Genomic DNA, 23952 nt, shown 5'->3' on the forward strand with positions numbered 1-23952 from the left:
TTCAGGGCAAGGTACGCTGCCAAAAAGCATGAAGACATTTCTTGCTGGCTTTGTACTGGAGGAGGAAACCCAAAGGCTTCTCCACCGCCCCAGGACAGGATCAGCCCGTGCCAGCCGAGGTCAGGCTGCAGTGAGCGTGAGCGTGGGGGCTCTCCCTGCGTGTTGGTCCCCACGCAGCCACGCTGCACCCAGACATGCTTGCCAAGGGGGTGGGTGGGTCCCTGACAAATCCATCCTGGAAGGTAATCTGGCCTAAATCCTATTTTTTTATATATATTTTTTTTTAATCAGTCTGACATCTTTCCAAAAACCCTCCGGAGGTGGAGATTTTGCAACCCTTGGAGCCCGTTGCAGGGTGTCCTTATCCTCACGCCTTACAATGCCCAGTCCATCACTGGTTATAAGTGAGGCTTGGGTGAAGTTCCAGTTGTGAACAGCTGAAGGCTGGATCTGGCTTTCACTAACCAGAGGGGATTTTTTTTTCCTAAGTGCTGCAGGGGGCAGGTCTGGGGCCAGCTTTTCCTTCTGGTGTGACCTGCTCCTGTGGAAGGGAAGGCTGCTGGCCCAGAAACGCAACTGTGTCCTTTCTGAAAAGGCACATGGAGGTCGGGGCTTTCTCTCCCTCGTCCTGCTGCTGTCCACATGGGACAAAGACCAGCGCCTGCTTTCTGCAGCAGTTGCTCCATCCCACAGTGTGCTCTGGGGCAGACCAGTGGGGCAATGAGGTGTGGTTCACCCCGGTAACGGGTTGCCTTTCTTTGACGGGTTTATCCAGGGTTATCTGGCACTTGTTCCTCCGCCCTGGCACATGTGGCAGATGCTCTTCCCCTAGGCAGCATTCCCAGCACAGCCACACTGTGCGGTGGGACTTTGAGCTTCCCCGTCTGTCTGTCCTTGAGGGAAGCCCAGGAGGGGAGAGCATGGTGGCCATCAAGGAAGCCACTTCCTTCTCGGTGGCACCTGCCACAGCAGTTGTGGTTGAGGCAAGCTTTGGGGCAATAAAAAGAAAAGTGGATGGCCCAAGCTCACAAGATCATGGAGGGAGGTGGCAGCAGGCTCTGGGTTTTGTGTTTGCCTTCCGGAGGGTGGCTGATGTTTGCTGAGGTGTCTGTGTTTTACTTGTGGCCCTCGCAAGCAGAGCTGGAAATATTTATGGGCTGGGGTTGGTTTGGTGTCTGGAATAGGGTACCAGGCCTTGGCGCTGGTGGGGAGGGCTGGGAGCGTGGCATTGGGGCGTGTGGGGACAGGGTTTCGGTGCAAGCAGAGGGAAAGAGGAGCTGTGAGACATGGCTGGTAGGCTTACACCCTCCACTGAAGCAGAGCTGGGGCGGCTTTTCCTCCCCTCCCCACTGCCGGCTGGCTGCTGGTCCCAGGCTGGTGCCGGGGGCTTGAAGGGGCACATCTGGTGTGGAGACACCTCGCGGATCTGGGATGGTGGCATCCGTGGCTGCTGTGCCTCCTGCTGAAGTCATTTCCTTGCAGGGTGCGGGGAAGGCATTTGAGTCACTCGAGGCGATGGGGCTGGAGGGGGATGATGGTGCTGCTGCGCGGCAAGGTGCGAGCTGCAGAAACCAAACCCCGAACCGCCTTCTCCCCGGCGCACACGGGCATGTTGGGGAGGATGAGAGAGATGAGCAAGCAGCTGCAGGCACGCGTGGGCTGGAGCTCTTTACCTGCTCCTCTGCGTGCTTGGTGCTCGCGGCGGAGCACCCCGGGGGCAGCCCGCACCCCTGCGCCTTCGTTGGCTGCCCCGTTTGCTCTGGGGGCTCTCACTCGCATGGATTTTGGGGGATGCGGTTTGTAAGGATAGCTCACGACCTTCACATCCCCGCGGGCACTTTGCAGTGAGAGGTGGATGCGGGGCAGAGTCAGAGCGCCGTGGTGCGGGGTTAGGCCCTTGGAAGGAGGCTGCCGAGCCAGCACATGCTGGTGGTTACCACCTACCATGAAAACCAGCTCTTTCCCACTGCTTTTGTCAAGTCCTCCGACAGGAATAGCCTTTGCTGTGCGTGTGATGGATGCAAAGACCGCAGCTGTGATGCATTTTTTATGCTAGCGATAAAAACATGTCATGCCGCCAAGGCTGTGAGCACGTGGATGGATTACGACAGGGCAGGCTAATGTCTGAGCCTCCAGACAGCCGGTCTGTAAAGTGCAGGTGATGCTTAGAAAGGCTCAGCCCTGCTCGTTTTTGGGAGCTTGCTCAGCTGCCCTTCACAGCCCAGGGAGCTGGGTCCCTCTGTTCACTTGTCCTTGGTTGCAGTGGCCAAATGGGGTCTGTCTGTATCAGGAAACGAGGGGGCTGTGATCGTGCCTGGATGCACACCGCTGTGCTGCGTGGCGTGGCCTGTCCTGGGGTGAAAGCCCCCTTGACATGGTTTCAGTGGGATCCTCTTTAGATGTGTTTTGGTGCACATGTAGAGCGCACAAGCCAGCACAAGGTGGTTTCAGAGCAAGCACCCGAGGCTGCCGCTGTGACTGCTTCCAACAGCAGTGGTTTCAAGAGGTTCCCAGGCTCCTTGTGCAAGGTTTGGGACAGGTCTCCCCATACCAGGCCACATCTCCCAGCTTGCTGTCCTGTTTGCTGGGAGCGGGCCCCTTCCCCCGCGAGCTGGTGCAGCACTGCCGGCCTCTGCTGCGGCTGCTGAGCAGCTCACGTTTCTGTCTAGCTCTAAACTACAGCAAATTGCAATGAAAGGCGAGTCGATCCACAGTGACTGCCCTAAGTGGAGTTTAATTGGGATGAATTACACGCCAGGTTTGCAGTAATCGCCATCCCACACTGCTCTGAAGCATCGTCTGCTTTGGAAACGTGACTCAGAGCTGTTGTTACTTGATTCCCCCGAGCATTTAAGAAACTCTTTTTCCAGGAAGCAAAGATTCTTGGGTTTGGGGTTTTTTGTTGTTGCTGCTGCTGTGTTCTCTTTGTTTGATGGTAATGAGCGTCCTTTCCCAGAATTTCCTCTGGGGAGGAGGCTGAGGCACTCTCTCCTCAGCATCCCTCCAGCTCCTTCGGCTCGCCCCGCGTTTAAGATCCTGGCGCGCTCTACCCCGCCGCAGCTTTCCTTGGCCATGGTGGCCAGGGCAAATTAGCTGCTGCTCTCCTCCTCCTTGAGCGCTGGGGAAGCCGTAGCTGTGCCCAGCCTGGTTCCCACCTCCCTGCCACGCTCCTTGTCGCACTGCTGCCCAAGCGTCACCTTTGGGGGAGCTCCAGGGGACGGCTGCTGAGCTGCGACACCAGCCCTGCAGCCTTGGGAATATCCAAAGGACAGCGCTGTTCCCGGGTCACTGCTGGTGCTGCCCACTCTGCGGCAGCCTTGGACTCAAAGAGAAGCTGGAGTTGTTAAAATAAAGCCCGTGGGACTCACGCAGATGAGGGCAGGTCCAGGGGTCCTGGTACCACTTGGAGCAGGACAGGAGATCACCTCTCAAGAGATGGGAGAGCTGTCGGGGCAGGGGAAGGTGCCAGAAACTGCAGCCATAATTTAGGGGGAAAGGGAAAAAGGGAAGAAGAGGAGTCCTAGAGTTGTTTAAACCAGGAACCCACTCAGGTTTCAATATCAAACTTGAATTTGGATAGGAGTGGAGCTTGAAGCCATGCTGTTTGTAAGAAGCAGAGGCTGCAAGCAGGGTGTCGCTGAGCTGGGCAGAAGGCTGAGCCCCCAGAGGTTTCACCCCAGCAGAAAGGCTCTCGTTGAAAAAGAAAACAAAATTACCCTCTTAAAGGCAAAAACACCTTGCAGTTCACAGGCGTAGGTTGAGCAGAGGAAGAAGGAGTGAGGTGTGAAGCTGTCGGGTGAAGGAACCTGCAGGAACCAGAGCTCTGCCCTCTGCTCCTCGCGACTGGGGAGCGCCTGGGTGAAATATCAAAGCCTCCCTGGGGACACGGGGACAAATGGGGACAGGGCAGGCTGGGGAGGCTTTCTGGGGAACCAGCTATGGCGGTCCAGCTGCACAGTCCATGCCCTTTCTTCTACTCTGGTGTGGCATTTGGGATCTGCAGAGCCTCATCTTGGGGATTTCAACTCTTCACTGAACTCCTTTCCCCCTTTGTCTCGTAGTGGACATTCGTGAAATCAAAGAGATTCGGCCGGGAAAGAATTCACGCGATTTTGACCGGTACCAGGAGGATCCGTGTTTCCGACCAGACCAGTCCCACTGCTTCGTTGTCCTCTACGGCACAGAGTTCAGGCTGAAGACCCTCAGCCTGCAAGGTAAAACGCTCGCGGCCCCCGGGCAGGGCGGGCAGCCCCTTCGCAGTCTTCCCAGGCATCCCGTGGGTCTCTTTCACATCCCTGTAGGCAAGCGCAGACGCAGGCAGGCGTGCTGACCCCTGATGTCCATGGCACATCTGCCTTGTGCTGCAGCCTGCAGGGACAGAGCCAGCCCCCTGCCCTCGGGGAGGCTGCATTGGGAGCCGGGGGGGCTGAGGAGGAGCTGGCACACCTTCCCCAGGAGCTGCTGGCCCCTGGCACCCAGCCCAGCCTGGGCATTGCTCCTTGGGGACAGAGGTGACACCCAGCTCTAGCCACAAACATCCCGGGGCGGAGCAGGAGCTGGGCAGGGAGAGGAGCACACCAGAGCATCTGCAGGGGTGGGAGCTGTTGGGAGGGGGTGAAGGAAGAAGGAAGGCATTCAGGACATCGGGGGTAGCCCCAAGAGGGGCTGGTGACCAGCCTCTGTGTCCCTTCCTCCCATTTTTCCTCTTCCTTCTCTTCACAGCCACATCCGAGGAGGAGGTCAACATGTGGATCAAGGGGCTGAACTGGCTGGTGGCAGATACCCTAAGAGCTGCCACCCCGCTGCAGATTGAGAGGTGGGGAGCTTGTCCCTGGCCCGTGCTTGTGTTGTTTTCCCTTCTCCATCCCTTGCGGTGCTGCTCCCACCCTGGAGCGCCGTGCTGGGGTCAGACCTGTACAGCAGCGTGTGGCCAGAGGTGTCCGCAGCAGCCGGGCTGGGCGATGAGGTCTCCTTCCCCCAGGGGCCACGGTGACCTGGTGCTGCTGTATGAGGGGCTCCATCCCATTGACCTGCCCTCCTACAGCATCTGCGGCCTGGCAGAGCCTGACCCCGTGCCTCTCCTTTCAGGTGGCTCAGGAAGCAGTTCTACTCGCTGGATCGCAACCGGGAGGACAGGTAAAAAATGGAGAGAGAACACTCATTTGCACACATGTTTGTACAAGCAAGCCTCACCCTACCCAGTGCCAGAGTCCCCGTGTTTAACAGAAGCCCACCTTGCTCAAACCAGCCATGCAGCGCTGCTAGGGCCCCCAGAAAGCCCCCCGGCACCCCAGCCTCTGCTTGGTTTGGGTGCTGGATGAGGCCCCTGGTTTGCAGTGCTTGCAAGAGAGGGCTTGAGCTGTAAGCACTTAGCTCTGGCTGAAAAATCCACAGCAAAGGCTGGGGTCTCTGTTGGGTCCTGTAGGGTTTTAGTTTTCACTTCCAAGAAAGCTTAATCCGAGCTCCAATCCGAGCTCCAAAACCCTGGCTCATTTTCACCAAATTAAAAAATAAAATAAAATCAAAAGATTGTCTCATTTCCCTGACCTACTTCTCAGTGATTTTGAGCCAGGAAGCCCTTGAGACCCTGTAGCTGTGAAACAGCCTCACCCCCAGCTGGCAGCACCGAAGGAGCAGAGCTCCTTTATCCTCCTCGAGACCTGTGGCTCACCCAGCTGCGCCCTTCATCTGCCCAGGCTGTCTGCCCTGGAAGCAGAGCCCCTTGCTGGGAACCAAAAACCCTTCCAGGTGTCAGCGGGACTGAGGGCCAGGAGTGCTGTGCCTTGCTGCAGTCCCAGCACAGGGGATGCTCTCAGCTGTTAGCCCCACGGGTACCGGGGCAGCCTCACCTCTCCTGCTCCCCCTGCGTAGGTCAGGCAGGGAGGTGCCTGCGGGTGGCAGTGCTGCAGGCACCGTCTGTCCTGCCCTGTAAGCAAAGAGCTGATGTGGCCAAAATTAGGGTCTAACTTGTGTCCTCACCAGAGGGGGAGCGTGCTGGAGGTCACCATCCCCACCCCACTGCTCGCAGAGGGACGTGGTGGTCATGAGAAACCCGGGCTAGATGCTGTAACAGCCCGCCCTCACCAGGAACGTGGCACCAGCGACTCCCCCAGTCCCTTCTGGTTTTGTCTTTGCAAGGATCTGTGCCGTGGCGAGAGCAGCTCGGTGCGCCGGGGTTTGGTGGAGGAGGGGTAGATCCTCTCCAAGGCAGAACGGGAAGGAAAGAGGCGCCTTTAATGCCCTGCAGCTGCTCCGCACGTGCCACACACCTTCCAAATCCCGGCTCAGGCTTTACGCACGTCGTACTGGTGTTTGTGGGGACTGGGCACCGGGGGAAGGAGGCAGGAGTGCGGCTGGCTGGCTCCTTCCAGCAGAGCCCTGCCGCTGCAGCCGGGTCCTCGGCGTGCATCACTGACCCCCTTTGTTTGAGAGCTGTCTGAATTCAGCAATGGGGAACGCGTGTGGGGGTGGCTGCGTGGGGGGTTGGAGCGTGAAGGCAAGAGAAATGGAAAAAATTGGTCCTTTTTTCTCATCCGGTTACACAGTAATGCTGCTGAAATGGCACCGGGGCAGGACAAAAGAGGCTGAAGGTACAGCTTCGGCTGCCCAAGGCACGCTCAGCAGCCGAAAGGCAGTCTCTGACATCTCCCCCGTTGTTCTTCTTAATATCATCTTTGCCTTAGCATTTAGAATTAAGCCAGGAAAAGGCCGTGGATTCTTTATCTGTCAATCAAGGGAAGGGGATTAAATGCAAAGCATTTAATTGAAAGAGCTGCTGCTCCAGCCCGGGCTGCGAGCGTCGCACAACAGAAATGCCACAGCGTAGAGGGGGAAAAACAGAAAGGTTTCAGGCCTCCCCGTCCTACAAGCATCCGTGTGTTCCCTGCAAAGCAGAGACAGCAACTACAGGTCACGGACAGACCCTCGGATGATATCTTCCCCTGACTTTGGTGTCACTTTTACTTCTGAGCCGGGCAGTTGGGTCTGAAAAGGCAACGAGGTGTTCTTTAAGCACAAACCACCCGCAGCACAGGCAGGTTTGGGGCAGCTGAAGCCCTCGTCCCCCACTCCCACCCCCTGCTGGGGTCGGTGGCCGCGTGCCCCTGGCCGGAGCCCACCCAGCTGCGGGCCTCGCGCAGATGCTGCCTGTTTGCACTGGCGGCCGTGCCTCTGGGTGTTTGTTTTTCCAGGGGAGGTTAGGTGGGAAGAGGAGGATAACAGGATGCTGGGTCTTTTTTTCCTACTCCAGGGGAGGCCGTTTCACCTCTGGCTAGGAAAGCTGCCCGAGGCTGGGAGCAGAGTTAGAGCAGCAGGAGCGGGGAATGTTTTCATGCCCTTGGAGTGGGCTGGGTCCGTCCTCCGGCTTCTTCATCCGAAGCCCTTAAAAAAACTTCCGCAGAAGAAGAAGAAAGTTTTTGTGCGTGTGTTGTGTTTTGTTTTTTTTTTTAACTTTCTAGTCTCAAAATAGTACCAAGTTATTTTTCCAAGCTCTCCAGCACTTTAACCTTATTACTAACACAGTAAATAAAATCATCCCATGCCCTGCCCTCCTACCAGAAGCAGAGGGGAAATGCTGCTCAGAGCTTTTACACGGTTTGTTCTTTCCTCTCCTTGTTTTTTCACCACGATGAGCAGTGCCTTGGTGCAACACCTCCTGGGGACAACAACCCACTGGTGCTGGGGCAGGGCTCCTGCTGCTGCGTCCCATCCCTTCCTTCCTGCCAAAGCTCCTTTGTGGGCTCAGCATCACAGGGAAGGGATGGCCCATGGCACACAACCAGCACACATCACCTTGTCCCTGGTGTATTTATTTGGGCCCAAGTCCGTGAGCGTTCCCAGTGCCGGGCCTGCCCTGTGCCTTGCAGGATAGGGCAGCATCCTCCAGGGTCCTGGCTCCCGCTTGTTTTTTTGAGGCTCAGGCACAAAAGCACCACTGGTGATGGCTGGGCAGACCTGGAGGAATTGTTGTCAATGCAGGCGCTACCTCCACCTCCTCCTGTGTGGCAGGGGTCAGGTTTTGGTCTCCCAACCTCCACGCTGGGGTGCAGATGCTCTAAAGATGCTTCTGCCTGGTCGCTCCCAGACGCTGTGTGCCCGCTGCAGCCTTGGCTCCCAGGGGCCACGTGGGGTGAGGATGCTGGGGCTTGCCCCGCAGTGCCAGCGGCTTGCAGGAGCTGTCTGCAGTTCCCAGCAGGATGTAGGCAGCCCTGTCCCAGCTCTGTGCACAGCATATACGCAAAAATGTGAAACATTCTTCCCTTTCGCCTTTGGGTCCCAACCCTGGTGTGCTCCCAGGGCTGCGCATCCGTCCTCGCCTCTCACAGCTGATGCCTTGGTTCCCAGAGCTTCTGAACGCTTTTTCCCTCTTTGCCCTGCCAGGATCTCCGCCAAGGACCTGAAGAACATGCTGTCCCAGGTCAACTACCGCGTCCCCAACATGAGGTTCCTGCGGGAGCGGCTGACGGTGAGCACGCGGCCCCTTCGGGCTGGGTCCCTGGGGGGCACCGCTGCCTGCCCGCAGGAGAGGTCCCACCAAAGAGGAGCATGCGCCTTGTCTCTTGCAGTTTCTAGATATTGTGGATATTCCCTGCCACCAAAAAAAGGGAAACAATCTTTTTGTAACTATCCAAGTAAGCCGTAATGCTTCCTGTGTGGGTGAGCCTGGGGAAGCACGTAACGAGGGCTTAGGATGCGCCCAAATCCTGGGTGCTGTCAGGGTCCTGTTGGGGACATATGGAGGGAGGAGGCAAAGTCTGGCCGTGTTCTGGCCTTTCCCTCCTCTGCAAAATCCTTGGGGGCAGGTGACAGCCGCAGGTGACAGGAGTGCAGTCCCTGTGCTTGTGGCCCTGTAAAACCTCTCTGTTCATGTTTTTTTTTTTTGGCTGTAGGACGTGGAGCAGAGGAACGGGGATATCACGTACGGGCAGTTTGCACAGCTCTACCGCAGCCTGATGTTCAGTGCCCAGAAAATGGTAAGAGCTCAATTCTCCAGGGTGGGGCAGGGGAAGCAGAGATGATATTTATTACCGGGCATCCCCTCTTAATTGCCTTCTTAGCCCTGCCTCCCTCCACTAATAGCTCCTCTTTCCTACCTCTGGGCTAGGGAAGGCAGCGAGCACGTAAATTATTGCTTTTGCCTGAGAGCCCTCCTAATGCCTGTGCTTCTTCTTTTGCAGATGGACGTCCCGTTCCTAGAAAGGTGGATAACCTTCTTGTGCTTGTGGGGGAAGGGGCTGCTGCTTTTTGCTCCATCGCGTGCTGTGGTGCCTGCAGCAGTGGGTCTGGGACGAGGCATGCGGCGTGCTCCTTGTCTGTGTTTTTGTGCCCTGTGAACAAGCACCTTTGCTGTAGATGTTTCAGGTCAAGTTGGGGCTCTCTTCCTCCCAGATGCCCCACTGGGAGCCAGCTCAGGTCAGCTGCACCCAAAAAAATATTGTGTTTTTTTTTTTTTTGTGGAGTAATGAGACCCCTTGGAAGTTTCCCCAAAGGTACCCTCGTGGTTGGTGCTCACTGGGTGCTGTGCCCGTAAGCGGTGTATTGCTCTTGGGCTCCTCTCCAGGCAGTGCCTTCCCTCAGCTGTGCACATCCTGGCTCTGGTTGGAAAAAAAAAAAAAAAAAAAAAAAAGGGGCAACTTGAATTTAGCCATGAAAGCTAAAGAATGAAAGGCTTACTGACTTGTCCAGGTAATCTCCTGTTGTTTCCTCTCTCTTTTCCTGCAATCACAGGAAAAAAAGAGTTGGATAGACCTCAGCCGACCAGCAGGTTCATGCCTCTGCCCCAGGGCAGTCAGTGCTGCCAGCTCCGTGTCTGTTTTCTTGTCTTGGTCCCAGGCATGGCCCCTGGCTGTGCACTACAGCTTGGTACAGCCCTGCCCTGCCTCCCTGAGCCCCCGCCTCTGAATACCCGGAGGTCTGGCCTGGCCGCAGTCACCCTTGGCAGCCCCAATCCTCTTTAGCTCTTTTCACTCTTCCAAACAAGAAGAAACCCTGGTTTTGTACAACTCAGTCCCTCTGATGACTTTTGCTGCCCTTGACTGGAGTTCCACAGCCCTTGAGCAATGTTTCACATCGTCAGCCCCTTGCCGTGAGCCCTGGGCTGCCCAGGAGCACGGGATGAGGAGGTGGAAGCTCAGCTGCCGTGTGTTTGCCATCGTGCCTTGCTGCATCGTGCTCAGGGTGCACGGCGTGGGTCGCCTGCTGTGCCGTGCGCCTTGCGGGTGGCCCCTGGCGCGATGCTGCGGGCAGGCGTCGCAGGAGTGACTGACGTTTCTCTCCTTGTGTTCCCAGGGGTGGAGAAAGGTCCGAGCACTTCAGGGTGTCGCTGCTGGAGTTCCAGAAGTTCCTCCTGGAGTACCAGAGGGTGAGCTCGGGATGGGCGAGGGGAGGGGAGAGCCGTAGGGAGCTGCTTCTCCACGGGGTTGGAGTTTCACCAAGTCCTTGGGGCTGGTGCAGAAGGCAGGCAGAGCTCCCTGGTCCATCCTGAGCAGCAGCTGATCAATCTGCCTGCTGCCTTTGCTTCTAAAAGCCATCTTTTGGAGGCATTCGGTGAGCTCAGTGTGCGCTCAGACACACGTGTGGGTGCCCGCAGCCTGTTTGCAGAGCGTGCAGACCCTTCTTGCAGCCTCTCGCGATGCCGTGCCTCAGGTGGGAGCACAGAGCCTCTGCTGTGCGCCATGCTCCCACCTCCCACAGCTGCAGAGAGGACAAAATGAAGCGGCAGAGACGCAGCCGTTTGGGTGACTTCATGCAAGACAGCCAGGGAGAGAGAGGAACCAAAGGAAGCCGCGCTGGCTTCTGCTGCGGGGGGGAGCTGGGAGGGCAGATGTGTGCAAAGGAGCTCTCAGGAAGAAAACTGCACAATGCTGAGACGATGCAGACCACTTAAAAAGGGGCCAGATTGCTGCAGCTGTGCACTACCTGGTACTTGTGCTGCTGGTTGAATTCCCAGGCAGAGGTGGTTAAAGCTTCTAGTTGGGCGAGCTGCTGTGGTTTTGAATAACGCTTCCTGAACCGCTTCCTCTTTGGTGTCTCTTCTGGGCTTTGCAGGAGCTCTGGGCTGCAGATACCCTCCAGGTACAGGAATTCATGTTCAACTTCCTGCGGGACCCTTTGAGAGAGATCGACGAGCCGTATTTCTCCCTGGACGAGGTACGGCACCTCGGATGGGTAACGGGAGGGTGGGAGGTGCCCAGGGGAGGGGGCTGCGTCTTCGTGGCGTGACGGTGCTCAAGGGGAGGGTGCTGTAAGCAGGGTGATCCCCTGGGGCAGCCGTTTGCTGAGCTGCTCAAGGGAAGGTTGGCACAGGGAACGACTTCTGGGGGCTCTGCTGGAGCTGGATGTGTGCGGCTGGGAGCCCTCCTCAGGCACTTCATTTGGGGAGTGAGAGGTTACACGGGGGTACACGTCCCTTTGCTCTGTGTAAGATCTTCTCAGAGCAAGGAACTTTTTGTTACCAGCCTTGCTGGCAACAAAAGAGTAAAAACAGCTGGAGGTCACCATGTCACAGGCCCTCTGGGCCAAGTCCCATCCAGAAGTCCCTTGATCCACGTGGCTGTAGGGAGCTGTTGCTGCTGTGTGAGCTGCAAAATAAAATGCAGAGCTATTTATTTGTCTCCAGCTGGGGCAGTTTAAGGATGCAGAAGATCGGTGCTAATGCCTGGAGCTGTGTTGCTCAGGCACACGGGGTCACGTAGCTGTGCGCTGGGCAGGGTTCGGTCAGGTCCCTGCTGCCTGGTCCTGGTGGAGCCAGTCGGCACCTGGCGTGGCAGGATGCGGGCTGTGCTGAGCTTAGGAAGTAGCCCCTCGCCAAGGGTGAGCCGTGTGTGTGAAACTGAACCTCAGCGCCCAAAGCCTCCGCATCAGTAACACGCTTCTGTTTCTTCCTGAGCAGTTTCTCACCTTCCTGTTTTCCAAAGAGAACAGCATCTGGAACTCGCAGCTGGACATGGTGTGTCCGGAGAACATGAACAACCCCCTCTCCCATTACTGGATCTCCTCCTCGCACAACACGTAAGGACCCTGGAGCGGCTCCCTGAGCACCCCCCTCCCCAGCATCCCCTGCTGGGGGGCTCTGGTCCCAGCAAGGTGCCGAGCAGCCCTTTAGATATGGGATCAGCACTTCAGACACCCTCCGCTTGGTGTCCCAGTCCTCCCTTCATGGTTTAGCCATCCGTGTTGTGCTCTGACACTGGCAGCACAGCACATCTGCACAGACTGGGCTTTGAGGTCCCAGGCAGTTTCCACCCGCAGGCACCATCGCCTTGCACAGCCTGTAGGAGGAGAGGTGCTACAAAACGGGCAGGCTGAAGTTGGCCATTTGCTTCTCCACTGGTGGAAGCATTCCCTGCCAAGGGACACGCGCGCTGGCTGTGCTCCCCGTGCACCCAGTGCAGTGGCAGCACGTCAGCCCAAATATAAAGGACTGAGAGCCTGGGGAGCAGACTGTGGCTGAGCTCCAGCCTGCAGGGGCTGGACCAGCTCTCAGCACTGTGGGAATGGCACTGGGTACAGGAGCGTCGTCCCAGGAGCCATCCCTGCCCTGCCTGTGGCTGACGTGCTCATCTTCCCTCACGGGGCAGGTACCTGACCGGGGACCAATTCTCGAGCGAGTCCTCGCTGGAGGCGTACGCCCGCTGCTTGCGCATGGGGTGCCGCTGCATCGAGCGTGAGTACCGCTGCCACCACCACGGCGGGCTGGGCTTGCAGCTCCCTCCTTTATTTCCACCCAATGCGAGCTCCCAGCAGCGCCCAGTCTCGTGGCCGTGTCCTGCCCAGATGGCAGCCCCCGGGCTCATTTCCCCCGTGGGTCTCTTTCAGTGGATTGCTGGGACGGGCCCGACGGCATGCCGGTCATCTACCACGGGCACACCTTAACCACCAAGATCAAGTTCTCTGACGTGTTGGTCACTATCAAGGAGCACGCCTTTGTCACCTCCGAGTGAGTACTGCAGGGACCCGGGCTTCCACGGGCAGAGCTGTCAGGAAGGCGAGGAGTGGGCAGGCACCACCTGCAGCCAGGCGAAGCCCACCTGTCCCAGGGGGCTGGCACAGGACATCTAGGACTCAGAGGGAAGAGAACGTGCTGTTGTGGCTCCAGCCAAGGGCAGATTTCACCCTGAAAAGAGTCTCGTGGGAGGGAAGGCTGTGGGGAAACCTCAGCAGCTTTCTGGTCCCCTGCCCACAGCCCGTGGTGGGGACACCTTGCTGGAGGCCGTTTGCACTGAAGGCTGGAGACAGCACAGCTGCAGACACAGCACGGGGAGGTGCGGGTGCAAACTGCTCTCGGAGGGCACAGGAGCCAGGTTTTCAGCGGAGCTTCCTGCAGGCACGGCTCCAGTAGTGGCAGCTCTTTTCCTCCTGCCAGCTTCCCCGTCATTCTGTCCATCGAGGACCACTGCAGCATCGCTCAGCAGAGGAACATGGCTCAGAATTTCAAGAAGGTCTTTGGGGACATGCTCTTGACCAAACCAGTAGATATTTCTGCTGACGGGCTCCCCTCTCCAAATCAGCTCAAGAGGAAGATTCTCATCAAGGTGAGCTCCCTTCCCCTGCGGGGCTGATAAATGGAGAGAGTCGGGGCAGGTTTGGCTTTGGGACCTTGGGGAGCTGCCTGCTTTTGGAAGGGGTTGGCTGTGGCGTGAGCCCTGAGCCGTGGTTGTATTTATGTCAGTGTCCCTGGTTAATTCTACCTTGAGAAAAAGGGTTGGGTCTGGATACAGATGGGAATTCCCCCAAAGTTTTAGGGCAGTTGGGCTTCAGGTCCCTCCCGTAGCCCCGTTCTGTGGGTGATGACCTCTGCCTGCTTCACCGCTGGAATTTCTCGCTCTGGGGTTAGCGTGGCCCCATCCCAGCCACAGAGGGACACCGTCTGCGTGGCTGACACGGGGGGACAAAGAGCTGCTTCTGCTTTGTAGGAGCTGCTGGGATGTGAGCCCAGCAGCTGGGTGCTGCCCTGGGAGGATACTGGTATTTCTCCTGCAGAAATCAGCTCTGGGAAGACAGGGTGGCACTGCAGTGCCATCAGATAGTCTCTCACCTTGGTCCTTTCAGTCTGGGGGGACCCGCTGCAGCAGACCTGGAGTTTCAAGGCTGTTCACTGGGAAACAACGTGCTGCTTTTGGGTGCCCGCTCGCCTCGAGGTGCCTTACTCACTCTCTTGTCCCACAGCACAAGAAGCTGGCCGAGGGCAGTGCTTATGAGGAGCTGCCCACCTCCGTGATGTACTCTGAGAATGACATCAGCAACTCCATCAAGAACGGGATCCTCTACCTGGAAGACCCCATCAACCACGTACGTGTCCGCCACCGCTGCCCTGGGCTCCGTAAATGACGCCACGGGATGCTCGGGGGAGTTTTGATGCTGGCTCTCTCCTGTGCTCTCCCCTCGATGTCTCCCTCCGGCCCTTGCTGGCGGCAGGAGGCTGAGCTCAGGGAGCTCAGGGCTGGTGCACGGCAGCCGCTTCGCTGCTCTTGCACGACCCTTGCAACGCTCTGGCTGCTCCTGCAGCAAGCCCAACGCTTCCCGCACCTAAAGGAGCATTCTGCTTCGTAAAGCGCTGAGCATTCGTTTCAGCAGGTGTGTTTACTTACCCGCAGTCTGCTTCTTCAGCTGCTTTGCTGAATGATGAGGATCTTTGCTGCTTTGATGAGGATCTTTCAGGCAAAAATGTATATAAAAGAGCCTTTTTTTTTTTTTTGGAGAAGAGTGGTGCAATGGTAAAGCCGCACAGCCGTCTGTTACCCTCCTCTCTGATAGCCCCTCTGCTGAATCCATGCCCAATGTTTCCTTTTTGCACTGATATGCTCTTCATTTGGTCATCTTTTAATGCACGCTGGGGTGGCTGCAGCGTGATCTGCAGTCACTTCGTGTGTCAGACCCGTCGTGTGCGGGTTTTTTCGCTGCTGATAAACCCATGCTTCAGATCAGGGGCATGCCTTGGGAGCTCCTGTTTCTCTCCACTGAAACTGGTGCTGTTGCTGACTCTCCTTCCCAAACCCAATCACCCCCCACTGCTTGTGCTAATCGGGAAGAGAAGATCCCACCGACAGGTGCTGGGCCAGCTCAGCGCTTCCTCAGGGGGCCTCTTGCCCAGAGTTTGTCTCCTTACAGGAGTGGAACCCGCATTACTTTGTCCTGACCAGCAGCAAGATCTATTACTCGGGGGAGACAACCAGCGACCAAGGAAACGAGGATGAGGAAGAGCAGAAGGAGGTGAGGGCTCCCTTGTGTGACGGTAAGTTGTTCCCCTGGGGAAAGGACCTCGCTGCCCAAGGGGCTGAGCACCTCCACTGCCAGCTTCGGAGGGAGAGGCTCTGGTGGGAAAGGTGGGAGCCGGTTCAGAAAGCCACCGACCCTGGTTAAAGCCCCCCACGCGGAGCAGCCCCCGGTGACCCCGGTCTGTGCCTTTTTCCCTCCAGGTGAGCAACAGCACGGAGCTGCACTCCACGGAGAAGTGGTTTCACGGCAAGCTGGGAGCGGGGCGCGACGGGCGGCACATAGCCGAGAGGCTGCTGACGGAGTACTGCATCGAGACCGGGGCCCCCGACGGCTCCTTCCTCGTCAGGGAGAGCGAGACCTTTGTCGGGGACTACACCCTCTCCTTCTGGTAAGGACTCGTGAGCTGCTCTGCGTGGCGCTGCTGGGGTGCTCTTCACCTCGGCACGGTCCCAGTGGGCTGGCAGCATTGGGCAGTGGGTCCCCAGTGGGGCACAGCGTCCTCCTCGGCTGCACCGGGCTGGAGATGGGGTGGTTGGTGTCGTCTCTCTGTGGACAACCCCGGTTTTACCCCATCCCTCCTCTTTATCCCATCCCTCTGCAGGCGCAACGGGAAGGTGCAGCACTGCCGGATCCACTCGCGGCAGGACGCCGGCAGCCCCAAGTTCTTCCTGACCGACAACCTGGTGTTCGACAGCCTCTACGACCTCATCACCCACTACCAGGAGGTGCCGCTGAGGTGCAACGAGTTCGAGATGAGGCTGACGGAGCCGGTGCCTCAGACCAATGCCCACGAGAGCAAAGAGTGAGCGCGTGGGCGAGGAGGGCGAGTTGCGTCCGTGGCAGCTGGGACCCCATGGGAAGCCCTTCCGGGTCTCCCTGCAGTCCCTGCTGGGGCTCTGTGGTCCCCTCCTCACTCCCCGGTGTCACAGCAGCTCCGTCGTTCCCAAAGCTGGCTGTCCCTATGCAAAGAGAGGACTGTCAGGCTTGGCTGAGGTTCCCTCACCTGTGTCACACATCACCAGACACCTCTGCTCCTATCTCACCCCCTGCCCGTCCCACAAAGGGAGAAGACAGCCCCGGTTGCAGCGTCCCCTGCGTGGTGGGCTCCTCTCCCTGGACCCAGGCAGCCTTTCAGGGGGCGGAGGGGAAGCGGCGCTGCGTGCTGTGAGCCGTGCCGGGTGTGTGGGGACCAACACCCAGCGCCGCCTCTCCTCCCCACAGGTGGTACCACGCCAACCTCACCCGCGCCCAAGCCGAGCACATGCTGATGAGGGTGCCGCGGGACGGAGCCTTCCTGGTGCGCAAGAGGAGCGAGCCCAGCTCCTACGCCATCTCCTTTCGGTGCGTCCTGGGAGGAGCGAGGTGGGACGGGGTGCGGGGAGGGGGCAGGAGCCATGGGGGGGTTGTCCCTGTGCTTTCCTTATCCCAGGCTGTGCCCGCGGGCTGTTTAGCCCTGCTCCAGAGGGGTGGGAGGCCGTGTTACAGTGCAGCTGGAACGCTGCTGATTGAGCATTTCTGGCCTCATGTGAGCCCCTCTGGAGCTCTTGTCTGGCCTGGATGGCCTGTGTAAGCCTTTAGGGCCACGCTCCTCCTTTGCCACGCTGGTTCTCATGAACCCTGTGGGGCCATGCCGTTTTCTGCCTCTCTCCCTGCCCTGTATCCCTGTTTTTTGCAGGGAAAGTGTCACCTGGCTGCGTGTCCACATTGCCCTGCGTGGTGTGGGGCACGGCTGGCTTTGGTGCCGGGGTCCGTGGCACACTGCGGCCACGCAGATACATCCCCGAGGTGACACAAAGGGAGACGGCTGCGCACAGCAGCCAGCCTGGGGACACCTTTTTGGGTTGTTTTTACGTCGGGAGAGAGCCTCGTGTTGTGCTGCGTGCCCAGCGGCTCCTCTCTCTCCACGTGCCAGGGCGGAAGGGAAGATCAAGCACTGCCGCGTGCAGCAGGAGGGCCAGACCGTGCTGCTGGGCAACTCCGAGTTCGAGAGCCTGGTCGACTTGATCAGCTACTACGAAAAGCACCCGCTGTACCGCAAGATGAAGCTGAGGTACCCCATCAACGAGGAGACCCTGGAGAAGATCGGGACAGCGGTGAGTGAGGCTCTGTGGAAGGGCGAAGCCTAAGGGTGATGGAGAGGTCTGTTGTGAGCTCACGCCTCGAAGCAGCATCGTGTGAGCTCTCTCTGCTTCACGTGGGGCTTTTTGCCCCTCCTGTTTTGTTTTTACGTGTTGGGAACATGTTGGCTCGAGTGAGGCTTCTTGCTGCCCCTCTGCCCCGTGACAGCCAGGAGTGATGCTGCACACCCGTTTGCTGGGCGCAGCGTCACTTCTGTGGGGTCGCACCCTCCCCTGAGCATCTTCCACATCTCCCCCAAGGTAGGGGACCCGTTCTGCTGAGCCACAGCTCTCATCACTGGCCCTTTGCTTTCGCAGGAGCCGGACTATGGAGCCCTCTACGAGGGACGCCACCCCGGCTTCTACGTGGAGGCCAACCCCATGCCAACCTTCAAGGTAATTCCCACTGCTTGTCAGGGCCAGCGCCACTCCCTGCAGCCCCTCTCCATCCTCTGCATCCCTCCTGCCCCATCTCCTGGTCTCTGCTGGGGAAGGCAAGGACAAGGAGGATTCCATAGGGCTAGATAAGACCATAAGACCCACCTCTTTCTGCCACCATCTGTTTCCCTTTTAAAGCTGCCAAGTGTCACTCCCAACGAAGCATTGTTCTTACCAAGAGCCCAGGGGAAGATGAGGACTGGCTTTCCTGCAGAGCTTACCAGCTCCCCAGCCTCTTGTAGGGTTTAGCATCTGTGGGGCCTGAGCACTTCCCAAGTGTCTCTGTTTTCCAAGAGCTTTGTTATTTTGCACATTTATTTCTAGACCATGCAGGTGGGCATGCTCTAGGCTGGGTCTGCAGGTTCCCTGGCTGTGCTGACTCTGCTCAGAACTCCCCCTACCAAAGCCACCAGTGGCTCCTGCAGAGAGGAAGGTGCCTGTGCAGGGCTACACCAGGCTCCTGACCTCTGCGGTTTGGTGTGAACGGGGGTCTTGATTTGGTCTGCATCAGTGGGGTCTGGTGGCAGACATGCCTCATTCAGCCCTCTCCACACCCTCATCACGGTGGGATTTGGTGGCCTCCGTGTCCCTGTGATGGTGCCAGCTGCCCAGCCTCACCGGACCCCTGCTCTTTGCAGTGCGCAGTCAAAGCCCTGTTTGACTACAAGGCGCAGCGGGAGGACGAGCTGACCTTCACCAAAAACGCCATCATCCAAAACGTGGAGAAGCAGGAGGGAGGCTGGTGAGTTGGTCCCGATCCTCCTTTTTCCCTGAGGGACAGGGTCAAACCATGGTGTCACCATCCATGCAACGGTGTGTCCCCTTTGGGGTGGGGATTGCCCCCGAGCCTGCCGTGTTCTCCCACAGCCTGCAACCAGATGGCGAAGGACCCTCAGGTCACCTGGGATCCCAACCCAGGGTGACCTGGGGACCCCACGGCGGGTGCTGACGCTTCCCTCTCTTCCAGGTGGAGGGGAGATTACGGCGGCAAGAAGCAGCTGTGGTTCCCCTCCAACTACGTGGAGGAGATCAGCAGTCCCAGCAGCCTGGAGCCGGAGCGGGAGGTGAGCTGGGGAGGGCAGTGGGGAGGAGCGCGCGTGCGCGGCGCCCAGCCTGACCGTGCCTGCGCTTCGCTCCCACCAGCAGCTGGACGAGAACAGCCCCCTGGGAGACCTGCTGGGAGGCGTGCTGGACGTGCCGTCCTGCCAGATCGGTGAGTGCCCTGAGGGACGGAGGAGATGCCGTGCTGGATGTGGGGTTTGTGGGCTGGAGGGCCTCTGCTGTCTGCCTCCAGGAGCCCCCGTGCCTGTTGCAACTGAGCGCACGGCTGCGGTGCGTGCTTGTGGTGTGCTCGGCTGCTGGGTTTGGGCATCTCCCTGGAGCCCAGCTGCAGCCTAGGAGCATTTGGTGGCTGCGAGCAGCCCTTGGGGCCACCCTGCGCTGCTCCAGCACACCCTCAGCCTGCTCCATCATCCCTCTCCGCTCCCCTGAACCTCCCCTTCCTCCCTCCCTCCCAAGGACTCGGCCCAGCTTCTGCTTGTGACCATTCTTCTGCCCCTTTCCCCGCACAGCCATCCGCCCCGAGGGGAAGAACAACCGCCTGTTCGTCTTCTCCATCAGCATGGCCTCGGTGTCGCGCCTGTCCCTTGACGTGGCAGCCGACACGCACGAGGATTTGCTGGACTGGGTGAAGAAGATCCGCGAGGCGGCCCAGACGGCCGACGCACGGGTGAGCCTGGAGAGCCCTCAGCAGGGGAGGCGTCTCGTCGTGTGGTAGCAAAGTTGGGGAATTCCCACTGGCACAAAGAGAGGCCGAGGGAGCAGGTTTGGGGTGCTGGGGAGGGCGGCGAGGTGGCTGCCAGCAACTCCTGGCAGAGCAGTTGCAAAGAAAACAGAGCTGGGGACATCTCTGCTCCTGGGAAGGTTCCCTCAGGGGTTGTGGGGTGGGCACCAAGAGGTGGGGCACCTCCATCCATGGGGGGCATCAAGGATGATGCTGAGGGCATCACCGCTGCATGTCCAGCGGTGCCGCTCCCAACTGGCCCTGACGCCTCTCTGTCCCCCTCTTGGCAGCTCTCTGAAGGGAAGATGATGGAAAGGAGGAAGAAGATTGCCCTGGAGCTTTCGGAGCTGGTTGTCTATTGCCGGCCCGTGCCCTTCGATGAAGAGAGTGAGCATCTGCTGGTCTCGTGCCACCGCAGGCAGACCCCGTGGCGTCGCAGACCCCGCTGTGTGCCCCCAGGGTGCTGCCCTGGCCTTTGGCTAGCTTGCAGCTGAGGATTGGTGTCCAAAGCAAGCTGGAATGAGTTTAAATCAGAGCTCTGAACACATCCTCCACCAGAGGGTGGAGGTTCCCTTCCCCATCCCTCTGCTGCTGAGATCTGGCCCCGTCCTGAGCAGCCCCTGGGCAGCGTCGCGCTGCGGCTGTGGTGGCAGAGCCGTCCCCGTGCCTTCAGCCCCCTGCCCTTGGCACCCAGCAAACGCGCTGAGAGCAGAGGAGGGGCTGCGTGGCCAGACCGTGTCTGAGCCAGGGGAGGAGGAGAGGAGTGTTAGGAAGGGGCATGCAGTGGTTGAAGTGTCTGGAACGGAGATGTGCTTGTGCTTGGGAGCCAGAGCTCTCTGTAGCGGCGCTTTTCCCATCGCGAGCTCCTCGCCTGGCCTCAGTCACGTTCCTGGCTCACTCTGTGCTCTGCCTCCTCCCAGAGATCGGCACAGAGAGGGCCTGTTACCGAGATATGTCCTCCTTCCCCGAGACCAAGGCGGAGAAGTACGTCAACAAGATCAAGGGCAAGAAGTTCCTGCAGTACAACCGCCTGCAGCTCTCCCGTATCTACCCCAAGGGCCAGCGCCTCGACTCCTCCAACTACGACCCCCTGCCCATGTGGATCTGCGGCAGCCAGCTGGTCGCCCTCAACTTCCAGACCCCCGGTGAGGACAGCAGGCAGGGGAGGGTGGGTGGGCTTGTCAGGGCCCCCACGAGCCCCCAGTAACAGCACCCAGTGCCCTTACCTCATCCTGGCAACGGGACGGGCTCTGCAGGTCCCAGTCTGGGTGCCACCCTTACTGGGAGCCAGGTCAGCTGATGAATGCACTAGAAAACTTTCTTATTTTTATTATTTTTTTTTCCTGCTGGGTTTTCATTGCTTTTGTGAGTTGAGGCATCTTGCAGGTTGGTTTGGCAAGTGCTGGAGGCAGCACAAGAAAGCAGAAAGGAGAGGGAAGGGGACAAGGGGACGGGCCACGGAGCACGGGGTAGCTGGGCAGACCACATATGAGATGGTCACTGCGTGGTCCAAGCGTGCGCAGGGCTTTTGGGGTTTCAGGGAAGATGAGCTACGTTCCCTTTCAAAGGGCATCCTGCAGGGCACAAAGACCCCAGGAAAAAAGGAAGGGGCCTAGGACCCCCCACTCACCTCCTCCCTGTGCTCCTCAGACAAGCCCATGCAGATGAACCAGGCCTTGTTCATGTCCAGCGGGCAGTGCGGGTACGTCCTGCAGCCCACCAACATGCGGGACGACATCTTCGACCCCTTCGACAAGAGCACGCTGCGGGGCGTCGAGCCGCTCTCCATCTCCATCGAGGTCAGTGCCCGCCTGCACCCAGCCCCGGCCACGCGCTAAGGGTAGGAGAGGGCTGGGGTGCTGCTCGGGGGGTGCTGCTCGGGATAGGGGCACCCAGGACGTCTCCTGGGAGCCCTGCGGGATGCTCCATCCACCCCGGCAGCCTCCACGGCCAGGGTCTCGGAGCCAGCAGGTGGCAACCACGCGCCGTGGGTGCCCTGGCCCTGCCACCAGCCCCGGCTCGCAGGGAGGTGGCACAAGAGCCGAGCCCTGTCCCCGGGCTGCCAAGGGGCAGAGAGGGACAGTGCCAGGCTCAATGAGGCCGTGTGCCCTTGCTCTCAGCTCCTCTCGGGAAGCTGCTCATGGTTGGGGTGGGATTTTCGGCCCCGTTCCTGGTGGAGACGGTTGGGGGCAGCAGGGCTTGGGCTGCAGATGTTGAGCTTGCAGGGCTGGGGCTGAACTGCTCTGGTTTTGTCTCAAGGAGCCGCACTGCAGGGGCACGGGGCAGCTCTCCAGGCACGCAGCAAAGCTCCTGGAGGGGTGCGGAGGTGGTGGCAGAGCCAAACCAGACGGTTCCCATGTCGGGACCGACAGCGGTCCTGCTACCCTGCACAGACAGCCCCCGTGGCCTTGGAGCTGAGCTGACTGTTCATGTATCTGGGTCGGCAGCCTCCTTTGCAAGTCCCTTTGTCTCAAGCAGCCCTCGGGACGAGGCAGTGGGGATCCTGCCTTTAGTGCTCACGGGTTTCTGACAGGACGAGCAAACTCCTGCTCCTCTGAGGGCATTGCTGTTCTGGAGTGATCCCACCTAAGAGAGCCACTGCCCTGCAGGGGAGGACACCCCACTGTGTCCCATCGGCCCCTAACTCCCTAAAAATTCCTGGCCCCGTTTCTGCACACCTCCTGTTTTCCATCGTGCTGCTCCCCAAACTCTTCCTGCACCTCAGGATGGAGCTGCACCCTCCGGGTGTCAGGAGTCCCTGTGCTGCAGCCTGCTGCTGTCTCCTTTAAGAGATGGGCTCAGCCTTTTGTCCTCTGGCAAAACTGCCCCATGTCCCCTCCGAGGCCGGCTTCCACAGGCAGAGAAGCTGCCCGAAGCCCAGCACGGCTCCAGGCACATGATCCAGTGCTGGCAGCGCGTCCTTCCCCTGCGACAGCAGCGTGCCGGCGTGACATATGGCCCTGGCACAGGGGAGCGGGGATCTCCTGCTCCTGCGAGGCAGCAGGTCGGCCTTTCTGCTGAGCACAGCCTGTGCTCGAGGCCAGCAGCTCCACGTCCTCCTCAAGCCAAGGTAGCGAGGCCGAGAACCTCTAACAAAGCTGCAGCTGTCCGACACCGAGCCCCAGCCACGGCCACGAGCCCCAGCTTGGAGGAGGAGGCGCAGGCTGGAGGAGCTGGGCAGGCTGCGGGCAGCACCAGGGGCAGCTTGGCTGCCTGGCTGATGGTTTACACGTCAAACTGGGGATTGGGAGCACGTCACAGCCTCCAGGTCTGGGAGCTGTTTCTCTCCACACGGAGATGAAACATCTCGCCTCTAACCACCTGGTGCAGCCAGGGTGGTTTAGCCGGAAAGAAAACGTCTCGGTATGCAAACAATTTTTTTTTCCCCTTTGTTCCCATCTGTAACAAAGTCCCTCCTGTTCTCTTCCCCAGGTCCTGGGGGCCCGGCACCTTCCCAAAAACGGGAGAGGAATCGTTTGTCCTTTTGTGGAGGTGGAGGTGTCCGGCGCAGAGTACGACAACGCGAAGCAGAAAACTGAGATAGTGGGTGAGTGTGGCAGGAGAGGTGACGCGGACGGGTTGGGTTCCCCCAGATCTTGGCCTCTCTCATGGCTGCATCATTAGGAGGTTTTGCAGCAGCTGGACGGTGATGATCAGACACCCCTGCTGGTGCTGTTTTTTGACTGTGGTGTTTTTTGCCCAGCGGACAATGGCCTGAACCCCCTGTGGAGCCCGAAGCAGTTCCACTTCCAGGTCAGCAACCCCGAGTTCGCCTTCCTCCGCTTCGTGGTGTACGAGGAGGACATGTTCAGCGATGAGAACTTCCTGGCCCAGGCGACATTCCTGGTCAAAGGCTTGAAAACAGGTAAGGTGGTCGGGGAAGCTGTGTGTGTTGTGTTGGTCCTCACCAGTTTGCTGCCCACATCCCGAGAAGGGAGATGTTGGCTTTGCTGTAAATAACACTGGGGCTGTCTCCGCTGTAGGTTTCCGAGCTGTCCCTCTGAAGAACAACTACAGTGAGAACCTGGAGCTGGCTTCCCTGCTTGTCAAGATCGATATCTTCCCCAGCAAGGTAACTGGGTCACACACACACAAGGGCCCCCTCAGCAGGGTTGTTTGGGGCAGATTCTGGCCCAGGCTTCATTTGTCTTCCCTAAATCCCATCACTGGTGCTGGAGGAGGCAGCTGTGGCTGTCCCAGTTCCCATTCACTCTCTGGGGACGTTGCAGCTCGGCACCATGGGGGTGATAGGGTGGCAGAGCTCTTGAAGACAGATGATTCTGTCATTTCTTCACTTAAAATTATGCACTGGAATGGGCTGCCTGGGAAGGTGGCAATGTCCCCATCCCTGGAGGCATTTAAGAGAGGTGTGGACGTGGCACTAAGGGACATGGTTTT

At 58.9% G+C, this 23952-nt stretch overlaps 1 protein-coding gene across 4 annotated transcripts in view; it reads left to right on the forward strand.

Moving 5' to 3' along the window:
• PLCG1 (phospholipase C gamma 1) overlaps positions 1-23952 on the forward strand; it is a 38737-nt gene that overhangs the window by 13285 nt on the left and 1500 nt on the right. For 2 of the 4 annotated variants that reach the window (XM_032198339.1, XM_032198340.1), the window contains exons 2-30: positions 4062-4214; positions 4723-4816; positions 5089-5136; positions 8380-8464; positions 8889-8972; positions 9177-9199; positions 10288-10360; positions 11047-11148; positions 11891-12009; positions 12579-12664; positions 12817-12937; positions 13364-13532; positions 14167-14289; positions 15109-15210; positions 15417-15604; positions 15818-16018; positions 16438-16557; positions 17129-17309; positions 17652-17729; positions 18410-18513; positions 18739-18835; positions 18918-18984; positions 19343-19500; positions 19845-19941; positions 20475-20699; positions 21205-21353; positions 22987-23101; positions 23258-23419; positions 23538-23626. In XM_032198339.1, the coding sequence (XP_032054230.1) occupies positions 4062-4214; positions 4723-4816; positions 5089-5136; positions 8380-8464; positions 8889-8972; positions 9177-9199; positions 10288-10360; positions 11047-11148; positions 11891-12009; positions 12579-12664; positions 12817-12937; positions 13364-13532; positions 14167-14289; positions 15109-15210; positions 15417-15604; positions 15818-16018; positions 16438-16557; positions 17129-17309; positions 17652-17729; positions 18410-18513; positions 18739-18835; positions 18918-18984; positions 19343-19500; positions 19845-19941; positions 20475-20699; positions 21205-21353; positions 22987-23101; positions 23258-23419; positions 23538-23626 (3413 nt within the window). Of the gene's footprint in view, positions 1-4061; positions 4215-4722; positions 4817-5088; positions 5137-8379; positions 8465-8888; positions 8973-9176; positions 9200-10287; positions 10361-11046; positions 11149-11890; positions 12010-12578; positions 12665-12816; positions 12938-13363; positions 13533-14166; positions 14290-15108; positions 15211-15416; positions 15605-15817; positions 16019-16437; positions 16558-17128; positions 17310-17651; positions 17730-18409; positions 18514-18738; positions 18836-18914; positions 18985-19342; positions 19501-19844; positions 19942-20474; positions 20700-21204; positions 21354-22986; positions 23102-23257; positions 23420-23537; positions 23627-23952 lie in introns of all 4 variants that reach the window. The other 2 variants (XM_032198336.1, XM_032198338.1) reach the window with 1 other exon arrangement.

The sequence above is a fragment of the Aythya fuligula genome, chromosome 16 (genome assembly GCF_009819795.1).
Source record: "Aythya fuligula isolate bAytFul2 chromosome 16, bAytFul2.pri, whole genome shotgun sequence".
NCBI classification, from domain to species: Eukaryota; Metazoa; Chordata; class Aves; order Anseriformes; family Anatidae; genus Aythya; species Aythya fuligula.